Below are 11,456 nucleotides of genomic sequence, written 5' to 3' on the forward strand. Positions count from 1 at the left end.
CCTTGCTTATCCTTTCTTGAAATCCTCTTGCCTTGAAGAGCCCTCCTCTTTCCATCGCATGTGTTATTTATTTAGATTTATACCACATTTAAAAAGGATCCATTCCAAGCACTGGGCACACTTGACAACCCCTTAAAAATACATTCACATGTAAATAGACTCCATTATTTGCCCACAAATAGTACTACCCAGCAGCATCATAAATATCATGAAAATGTAATAAACCCCTTCATACAAAATGCCTTACCCCTTTCCACTAAGGTACACACCTTACACTGGCTGAGGATCTGGCAGTAACACAAAACACTTAGTGTAATCTGGCAGGCAACACAACACCTGGAATATCTTCTTAAATGTGTTTCAGCTAAGTGTGAGGCTCTGTAACAGCTCTGTTTAAGAAACAAGTCCTAGAAAATACATGCCTAAACTGCATTTGCAACACCACAAAATCCCAACAGACCTGAGCTGTCTTTATTCACTATCTCAGTAAAAACCAGTACAGGCTGAAGAAGAAGAGACAGCTACAGCCTTTTAATAAAACATTCTGAACACAATTTGTTAGCTGAATCCTGTTTTCACTGCCACCAATGTAAAACCATACTAGCTTTTCACTTAAGTGGAGCTAATCTGGATTGATACCATTATGGTCAGGAGCAGGATTTGGCCTTCTCTCTATGTTTATATTTTCTTAGTATAATCTGCTCTGAAACAGGAGTACTTCCAAAAAGAGATGGAAATATTGCCTGGCTTCTTCCCCTTTCTGGTAAATGTAGTAGCTCAGTGTCTGGTACTGAAATGCTAGTAGTTAATGTTCTTACTTTAATACTTCACTAATCTTTCACTTCCTCTAGCAGCAGGACATGGGGAAGGGATCCTTCATCCTTCTCCAGCCATGCAAAAAACTCTCTACTTACAGATCAGTGCTAATGAATGGTACGATCTGTTCTACACAGATGTCAAAACACCCCATGCTTTAGTACCTGATCTTCACAATGTAGGGGACACACATAACCACTCTCATCCTCCTTTTACGGATGCTAAACCAGAGTAGATTGCTTCCACAACCTACCCAAGAGTGAGTAGAAACAGAGACAGGGCTTCTTGGCTCCTTGTCCTCTGCTCAGACCACTAAAGGGAGGTGAATTCAGCCAACCCCTGTCAGGATGGCACTGGGCACTATACACCAGTGGTACAAGGCTGCAGATAATGCAGTCTTTAACCTTTTCTGTGGCACATACAGACATGCGGAGTTGCACAGTCTTAAAGACAGGTCCGCTATTTTCTATGGCATATCTAACGAGCAGCAGAATGAAACATTAAGCATACACAAGTGCCTCGTCACATTATGTCAGCTGAACATCTTAAGGCTTGGAAGAGGACTGACTGCAAGTGCACAGTAGGGCAATCTACAGTTACTGAAATCACAGAGCTGACAACCTGATATTGGAGAATGTGCACTGCATTATTCTTGGCCCCACCCAAGAGACAGATACATAAGCTTTTCTCATTTGTGCCCACGTTCAAGTGCAGGGGAAAATATTTGTGGGTTCAAAATTAAACTGCAAAACTGGAGATTACCAGACTCAAAATCACACAGGTGCAATAATTACTCCACTGCCACTGGCTACAGCAAAGGAGACTCTAGAAATACAAAGGTGATAGCAACAAATCTTCCTAGATATACTATAATTCTGTGGGGTTGGGGGAGTCTAACATATTCACGTAGTTCCAATCTGGGTCTCACTGAAATCAAAACGTTGATTTAGCTGCAAAACATCATGAAGACCGAAACAATGCCTAGGTTTTCCCACCCCAATGACACAGTAAAAGTGTGTGCTTTAGGAAATCCAAAAATGACTAAGACTGCATTCATTTTTCTGCACCTGTTCTGAGGCATCACCAGGCTCATTTACAAGATCAAAATTCCAAAAATACTTACTTGTGGATGAAACAAGAATCCAGGGGAAGGTCTCAAGTACTTTTCTTTTAAAGCTTCAAGTGGATCAGTTAACTTTCTTTTCTCTACTCTGTAAATGTTAAAATTAGATTTGCTTGTGATGAATCAGTCTCAGACATTAATGCCTATTCAGTATTCATGCTCAAAATTGTCAACAATACATCCAGTAATTGGTTTCTCAGGCATAATCATAAAAGATAAGGTGGTACAGTCATCTCTTGATTCATTCACATAACTCTCATTAGCACTAATGGGAGTTGTGAACATCCATTAGCAGGAGATTAGACCCTTTACATTGGAAATAAGCCTATTTCAAAAGACCGATACTATTGATAATAGAAACTGATAATTATGTCGAGCACTTTTATCAAGAAATAGGGCCAAACTGCATTGTCCAAACACAAGAAAAAATTCCATTGAAGCCAATGGAAGTTTTCTGTATTAGGCGTATGGAAAAGGACCCTTTGAAAACTCTGCACAAAATCTTCTTCTATGAGAAACTTAGGCCCAGATCCTGCAAAGTTCTTCCAGGCACAGAAACCACTTGTATGGAACAGTTTGCAAGACTGAGCCTGAGCCTGAGCAGTATGCAAGACTGAGCACTGAATTTGACATCGTAGAAGTGAAGGTTATATTCAACAAATTGTGTATGATTACGTACTGAACCATGGGATCTAATCGTTTAGATGGCATTTTAGATCATCTTACATTCCCAATTATTGATTCAAATGATACAGTTCCTCAGGGACTGATTTTTGGCCCTTGCTCAGACATACTCTCACTGGCTTCAGTGGTAGATAGGCCTCAGTAACATTTGGCGATATTCCTGTTCTACAACTTCGCACACAGTATTATCTTTCACAGCACCACTGTATAACACTAAAAATGTCCATTAATTAGATCACGATGAATTAACAATATACAAGGAGAAATTCATACACGTTGGCATGAATTAAACTTCAGGATAAGTACCAAGTTGCTATCAACATTCCTTTCCCAGGCACACTCTTTATCTTAGCCCAGAGAGTGTGCTGCAAAAATTCTGCCAAGAGCAAGTTTTTGAAAGACAGTAATAAATTAAGATCTTTTGTGTTACAGTAACTTCTTTTTTACAATGGCCTCTTTGTGAAATGGGCCATTTAGATTAGGAACAAATAGTTTTTTATGGCTAATATTTCACTACGCCTATGTTTTCTGTAGATTACTTTAGAACTATGAATACAACTTATTGCAGATATGCAGGCAGGATATCAAAGTGCATACAGGTGCTGATGGATACAAAACATAGGTGAAAACTTAACCCCACTGAAGGCAATGGCAATACTTAGAGAAACTCAAAGGGGTTAGGATTTCACACCTGATTTCACACCTATGGCTTGCTCATAGGGTTTGCTTCCAGGCCCAAAAGCAGCAGCAAGGCTACCTTTGATTTAATGGTGAAGGAGCTGTACCCTACATGCATCTATTTATGACATTTTTGCAGAGCCAAAGCCAAATTCTGCCTTCAGTTACACTTAGAAATCTCAAAGAAATGAATGGGTTTCTCTAATGTAATGGATGGCAGAATTTCCCCCTTATTATCCATGTTCTTAAGAAACATCAGGCCAAACTGGGTTTGTGGTTGTACCTGTGTGAAACCCCTTCTACTTTAGGCAAAAGTAACCTAGAACACAGTTTGGCCCAGGGAAATTTTGAAACAGATTCTGTTTTGGAGTGGAGGTAGAACAGGATGTGGTGCTTTTGAAGAAAAAGGAGTTTGTAGAAAAAGAATTAAAAGAGTTTTTAATACATGTATATATCTAATGGTGGCACCACCCCATTTCTTGTTTAGTGAATATATTAAATTACTGCATACTGTAAATCAAAATGCACACTCAACTAAAGGGTCACTGAGACTACTCAGTGAAAGTGTTGACTATGCTCCTCAATTCTATGTTCCATTAGAGCCGATTACCTGTAAATAGGATCCATAAAGAATGGAGTGGGCCTGGCATGTTGTAAAGAGGACTCAGATGTTTTCCTTGATTCAAGTTCACCTCCTTTCTTTTCACCAAACACATGGTTTTTCCGAGGTTCAGCCTGTTTTGTACCACTGGCTCGACTTCTGCTACCCATGCTTAGGTCTAGAGGCTGGTCCTGGCTTGTCACAGGTGGAGCTGCTGGCTTGGTTGCTACAGGAGTAACGGGCTTCTCCTCCTTACGTTTAGTGGTGAGATCAAAGGGAGACTCAGAGCTTCCCTTTGGGATCTTCTTTATTTCACTTGGTGATTGGGGTTCCATTTTCAAAGGTAATGGTCTCAAGTCTCTATCAGGAAATGGATACATTGATTGAGAGAATGCTGGAAAAAATGGGAGGGGAAACATGGAAGGGTAAGGTAAAGCTCCAACTTTTTTGTCTTGCAGCCCCACAAGTCCTGTTGAACCAAAGTATTTCTCAGCAATAGAAGCAATAGCCTTTATAGAATCATTCACAGCTCCTGAAACCGCAGTTTGCTCCTCTAAAGATGGTGAGAAAATGGAATGATTGTTGTGTTCTTTCTTATTATTTATTGAAGCCAAATTCTGAAGAGAGCTTACTTTGTCTTTGAACATTTTACCATTTTCTTTAAATTTCTCTTTATCACTTTCAATGTCACTCTCCAGATCAGAGCCCGAGGTGGTCTCCAAGTCACTGCCACTGGGGGTACTGACATCATCAAGGTCACTACTCTCTGACTGGTCACTGATTTTTTCGTGCGGCCTCTCTTCAGAGGACCTCTCTGGTTGAAGCTCCACTGGCTTATTTTCACCTACAGATGGTTGTTTATTTAGTGCCTTCAAAATATCCTGTGTAGCTGGCAGTATCTGAGGATTTGTCATGAGGGGACTTTGACTTTTGTTTGTCTGGTCTGTGCTTGGTAGTCCTTTAACAGGAGAACTAGCAGGTATCAAAGGTGGCCTGTGGTACAAGCCTGAAGGAAACAGACCAGGGAAGCTAAAAGAAAATCCAGGAGCTGTTGGAAAGGTAAGACCAGCAGGATGCCTATTGGCTCCAAAATAGTCAGCAAGGCCCGGATTTGCATGATTCATATTAACCATGGACGTTTTATCCATAGCTGGGGTTCCAGGAAGTGAAATGCCTTGGCCAAAAAATCCTCCTGCTGCAAAATGGTTCTTTCCTTCACAAAATCTCCTGTGTTTATTTAAGGAAGACGTAGTGCTGAACATTTGTCCACAGTCTTTGCACTTGATTTGGGTTCTGCAATCAGCATGCATGCGCTTATGACGACAAAGGTTTGAAAACTGAGTATAGGATTTATGGCAGACCTCACCTGTGTGTAAACAACAACAATAACACATCTCAGGCTTTATGATAATTTTCCCCCTTATGAAATTTTGAAATAAAACAATTTGTTACCCCCAAAACGTCAATTTGGAAGCCATAGGAGAAGTCTGGGAGATTAATCTAGATACACAAAACACATGAAAACTAATTTTCCAAAGCAAGGCATCCAACCAGACAAATGTCTCAAGGCAGCACCAAACCCTCCCCTCCCCCCAAATGAATAACTACAAAGTATACATATGTTCATTGTTCATACTTATCTTGCTCAGTGTTTAAAATTCATTACAATTGTTTTTATACTACACTAGCACCCCCCTTCATCAGACAAAAAACACACACATTAAGATGCTACCCCTAGAAATATTTGTACATGTAAGTAGCTGTAACCTTGAATACATCCACTGATTTCAATGAGACCATTTATGTGTTTCAAGACAGACTTTTTCCTGAGCATTGGCAAGGTTGAAGCCACAAACACAGAGAGACTCCCTGCCCCAAATAGCTTACAGTCTAAAAAGCAAATGGAAATACGGAGAGTAGAGGAGAGGGAAACAATCAGATCTATGCATGCACATATTAATATTAAGAAAATCAATCCTCTGCATTTACAACTGACATGTTAACTGCATGAAAGCCATGACATTTGAAATTATGATGTCTAAAGAGACCATAATCTGGTATCCTGGAACACTTGTAAATCCTTCTGTTGCTGCCTATAGTGTAATGCAATGCATATGGTCAGTGTGGTAGTTACAGATGCTCTGGAAGCCACAATTTTAAACATAATGCCTTGTGTAGTTATAAGCTTAGCCCGTAATGCTGTGTTAATGTAGCTTGTTTGTTTGTTGCTTGCATGTGGAGAGGAAGAAAATACACTCTATTTCAACAACTATTTCCTCAAAAATGCAGCTGTATTTTTTGGAATATCTGAAACACAAAACAGCTCAGTGGATTTCCTTCACACTCCTCTGGGATGAGAGCAATTACAGCTCCAAATAGTAGCATTTGGAGAAACCCAGAAGCCAGCAGGATTATGGAGTCCAATGTTTATATGATTGGCTTGGTCTGCACTACAACATTTACTATGGTTGAGTACCGTGTCCAACAAATACATTAGGAGGCTGAAGGTGGTCTAGAACATGGTAACATTTTGTAGTGGAACCTGGGCCATTGAAGCATATAGGATTTTTTGCTTTCAGCCAGAACATCCTATCAAATGACAACTACAGGGTCATTATTGCAAAAATGTAACTTCTACTTTGTGAGGCTTTGTTTTCATGTCATCTTGAAAACATGTAGTTGAATCCTTGATTTCTCTCCTTTATGAACTTTGCTGACCAAGGCAAATAATGTTTGGAGTGGCAAACATTACATAGAGGCAAGAAGCCAAATAGTTAAAAATCTGGTTCCATAAGAATACCTCTACACATTGCCCTACATCACGGTAGCGATGCGCTACATTGCCATACAACACGCTACAGTAATGTAGCAATCATGTGAGTCTACATATGACTGGCAGCTACTTCACCATAGCAGCATACTTTTAGCATGCCACTACAGCAAAGTAGTGGCTAAAACTAACCATGCACCACGCACACGGTGCAGTACAGGCAGTTACTGTGCCGTGCTTCAGTATTTCTTTTTGGAAGTACTAAAGCATGGTACAGTAACAATGCCGCTGTAGGGTGACATGTGACATGCCCTAGACCCCAATCCCTCACACATATAAGCATGGGTAATTTCTTTAATTAAAGTAGTCCTAATGAACTCAGCAGGATTGCTCCTGGGGGTAAAGTTACTCGCGTACATAAGTGTTCACAGAATCAGGACCCTAGTCTGCTCTTAGTTATAGGCTGCTACATGCAGTTTGACGTTCTGAATAGAAAGGGAAATCAAACCCCTAAGGGCACTACAATGATCTTCGCTAGTGAGGCCTAAAGAAATCTGATCAAGAGATTATTTTTGAAGGAGGCAATGTGGGTTGCCAGTCACACTGCAAAACAGACTGCAAATTCATTCAGAAAGCTCTTATGTTTGACTCACAGCTACTTTAGGTTACATTGGCCTGAATGCTTTTTACATATCCTTTTTAGTGTCGTTAACAAACACACACACACGTACGTATACACACCATTCATCTGAAAATTGCCAAAGTTAAAGCATAAAATTCTTTATGTTGAAGTCTGGCCCCACTGTCAAGTCATTTTGCTGTTAACAGGTCTAGATTTGTTCAAAATCAAAATTAGATAATATTATGCCTCTACCAACAACTCCAATTTTGTCTTCAGAGGGAAAGCATGCAGCTATTTTATTTTTATATAATTTGTGTTATATCATATGCTCTCATCTTTCACACATCAAAGCCACACAACAATACACATTGTGCATTCTGAGACCTTTTTAACAATCATTTTCATGATTTGAGACAGGCTGACATAATTTACAATGGCTCTATTTTAAGCCTGCAAAGGAAACTGAATTGAATGTATCCCATCCTGCACTGTTGGTTCCCATGAACTGTAATCACGTCCTCTAACTTCCACTCACACCAGGGCCTGTGCTAACCTTCCTGCACTTCTAAACCTCTGCCCTTGAGAAACTTGAACACTTGTTGTCATGTCTTAATTGTTTACCTCTGTAGAAGGCTGCTTCACATCACAGCAACAGTGCTTCCATTGTCCTAGGACCTGATCCTGACTTCACTGCTCATACATGGGTTTTTTTCCTTGTTCTCATTGATATCATTGGGACAACTCAGGGTTGCAAAGGTTGCAGGATTGGGCCCAGCCACAGGAAATTTGTGATGTTAGACTTCAGGAAGAATGCCTGTAACTATGTATCAGTTCACATTCCTGTGAGATACCTTCATTCACAAAGAAGATTACAAATAAAAAATGCTGAAGCTTTCCTAGTGTGCCTATTAGAAATTTTACTAGAATTAGGTTTTTGCAAACTAAAATTGTGCATACTAGTACTAGGTATTCTCATACTAAATGGGTTTTGTTTCCTAATTTGGGGGAGTGGAGAGACTCCATGTTCCTAGTTAATTAAAGATGTCAGGGCAAGAATTTATTTGTTGCGATATACCACTTTTAAGGTTTTCCTGCATAAAATTAGCATAGAGTTCCCAAACCCATTCCCACTGAAACACTGTCAAAATGTCCAGGTGCAAAATGAGGCCCATAAAGACCAGGGCTGAATTGTGAAACTTAGTCGTGCTGGTGAGCACCTATTCAAACGAATAGTCAACAGGTTACCCAGGGAACTAATCATGCAAGCCATAATCAAATAGCTACTATAATGTGGTATTACTTGGATGAGTAATTTCTAACTGTGAGTTTCACAATCTAGATCCTGTTGGTCAAGTCCTCACCTAGTGTAAATCAGTGTAGCTCCTCTGAGCCTGTGGAGTTCTGCCAAATGATATCGGTGAAGGACCAGGCCATATTTAGTTAGCAAAATATATGATCCTATTCTATATTTTCATAACACTTATCTACACTTCTTAAACTATTCTATATTAGGAAACTACAATATGAGGAAAACTGGAAAATATTTTATTTCCAGGGAAGAACAAAATATTATATCCTCACAAGTTAATAGTAGCCTTGGAAAACTGTTAAAGGCAGTGCAGATTCAGCCATAAAATGCTTAATGTAAATTCATATAGATGTTAAAACTAAACTAAGACATTACTGAAATCATGAAATAAAAATAACAGGAACATGCAGGTGTATTTTACTGTAATGCCTGACATATATGTAAAAGCTGTAACAGAGAATTTCCATTTTTTGCCATAAAATGCAGTTTTTTTAAATTAGATATTCCCCATGCAATATTCTCAGATATTTAAGTGATAAAACAGTAAAACAGGAAATCATGTAATTGTTACTCTATGGACTTACATAGGCCCAGTCCTCCAATCTTTATTCACCAGAGTAGTCTTATTCATGTGGGTTCTCTCACAGAAGCTGTGTGCTACTGAATTTTACATAAAACACCCTTTGTTTTTATTGGGGAATTCTGCATATGGATAATTGCACAGTGTGGTCCAATGGGATTACTCACATAAGCAAGAACTATTTCAATGAGTTAAGATTATAAAATGAAGCCCTTTTTTTCCACGTGATTTTTTTTCCAAGTAAAGTTTTGCTTAAAATTCAGCAGATGGAGGAAGGTTATCAACTTTAATTGCTTCCACATATTAAAGCAATAGAAGCTGGATTTGCTTTCTATGATTGCATTTTACTGTGTCCTTGATGTTCTACCTCTCTATCTTTACTCTCAGCAGCTAGCCTATAAGTGTAGCTTCCCATCTCCTTGCAGGTTTTTATCACTCGGTAGACCCCCCAAGTCTAACAGAAACCGCAGCCCTCCCACTCCATCCCCCAAGGTATATGAATTCATCTGATGCTAAGTGTATTCTGGGATTTTCTTAGAACCCAGAAATTAGCTAGCAGTTAAGTTTGCATATTTTGTGCTTATTAAACAAATTACTCTAAGTACTATTTTGAATATGTTCGCTTTATTATGGCATGTGGTTTCTATTTGGAAAGGCTGGAGATTTTGTGAAGGCAGTGAGTAATTACCTTCGTGTTGGTGAGTTTTCACTCAAGCTTGGGCAGAATACTGTAATAAGAGTCAGTTGCCATAAACAGACTGGTAGGGTAAATCATGGTGTGTGGCCTTTTGCTGGGAAACAGATATCTCGTTTAGGTGACCCTGTCCCCCCTCCCTCAACGTTCAGAAAATCCTACTCTACATGTGACCTCCAAATTCTTTTGTTCTGTAATTACATGGCTATTATTTATGATTGTTCTATGGTTTTCCATCCATTGCACTTTGCATTTGAAGAACCACAGTCACTGTTTTGATTTACCAGAGATCACTGAAAACAAGTTAATGAAAAGCATTTTACACGTGATTTAATCTGAAAAGAATTGTAGTTTTATACAGAGTAATTCAAAAGCATCTCTGGCTACAATACTTGAATAGCCCTACATGGCAGGAAGCTATTGTTTTTTTAATTATCAATTGTAAAAACTCCTTGTAATCCCAGTTAAAAAAACACAGACACACACACAGACACACACATACATTAAACAAATATTTTAATTGGTCCTAGCTAATTATATATTGGCTACGTAAATAAGTATGAATTAGTTTAGTGGCAGATGCACAGCTCTTTCAGGAACATGTCTTTTAAGTCATTACCACTTACACTGATGTATTATCATGACCCAAAACACATGTCATAGAACTATTGAACTGCTCCCTTGATGTACATATGCTGAGTGTTTCAATATACTGCAAAGGTTAATACTACAGCTGTTGGAATCAGATTACTAGTGGCTCAAATGTTAGAGAAAAGTCCATGTAGACTATTACGAAATTGCAGGCTTGTCCTCTCTGTCCATTAGACTAGCTGCCTGTTTGACCTTACACCTTTTCACTGTGTTTGTCTGGATGCTGAAGATCTGCTGTGTAATTTAGTCTACCTCTGAATGAGTTAGGCTGACCTGCGCCTGAAGCAGCGAGTTTAAAAAGGTGAAATGGAGTCACCTTGAAAAAGGTACGAGGATACTTTTTTTTGGCGTGCTAGTATAGAAAATAGGGGCATGGTAGGGAAAAAAAGAGGCGGGTGTATGGAGACAAAATGTTTTCATAGGCTTGGAGAAAGATTTAAGAATCTCTTGTGATTGAATGGCAAAAGGAGAAAATTGCTTGTATTTTCTGTCTTGGGGTGCTGTTTCATTGCTAAAAGGGGCAGAAGGCCTGGTATTACCAATTATCAGGAACCCCAGTCCTGCATTAGGATCTGACAGTACAATCTCATTGCAATCAAAGAGGATTTCTTTGCATAGTGCTGGGGTCTGCACTAATATGCCTTGAAGCAGAATCAGAACTGGGGAGGGGTTCATTTTAAAAAGCTCATTTTTAAAGTTATAGAAGGTTCAATCAATACTTAAGAGTGGGATTTACAAAGGCTATTAAAGGAGTTAAAATAATTTCCTATAACCCAAAGGTTCATCTGTAAATCCTAGCCTACGTGGTGGGATCTGATCTTGTAGGGAGACCTCCTGTTAACCGCCATGGTTAATTTCCAAAGCAATACAGAACTTCAGGTCACATTTTTCCCCACTAACTCCCAGAATCCAGTGAGGCTTTGCTAAC

General features: G+C 39.2%; 1 protein-coding gene across 7 annotated transcripts in view; it reads right to left on the reverse strand.

Annotated features, from left to right (window-relative positions):
• MECOM (MDS1 and EVI1 complex locus) overlaps positions 1-11,456 on the reverse strand; it is a 505,030-nt gene that overhangs the window by 28,608 nt on the left and 464,966 nt on the right. For all 7 annotated transcript variants that reach the window (XM_025198049.1, XM_025198048.1, XM_014517494.2 and 4 more), the window contains 2 exons: positions 3,912-5,268; positions 1,940-2,027 (listed from right to left, as the gene is read on the reverse strand). In XM_025198049.1, the coding sequence (XP_025053834.1) occupies positions 1,940-2,027; positions 3,912-5,268 (1,445 nt within the window). The remainder of the gene's footprint in view (positions 1-1,939; positions 2,028-3,911; positions 5,269-11,456) is intronic.

Source organism: Alligator sinensis, unplaced genomic scaffold (genome assembly GCF_000455745.1).
Source record: "Alligator sinensis unplaced genomic scaffold, ASM45574v1 scaffold787_1, whole genome shotgun sequence".
Taxonomy (NCBI): domain Eukaryota; kingdom Metazoa; phylum Chordata; order Crocodylia; family Alligatoridae; genus Alligator; species Alligator sinensis.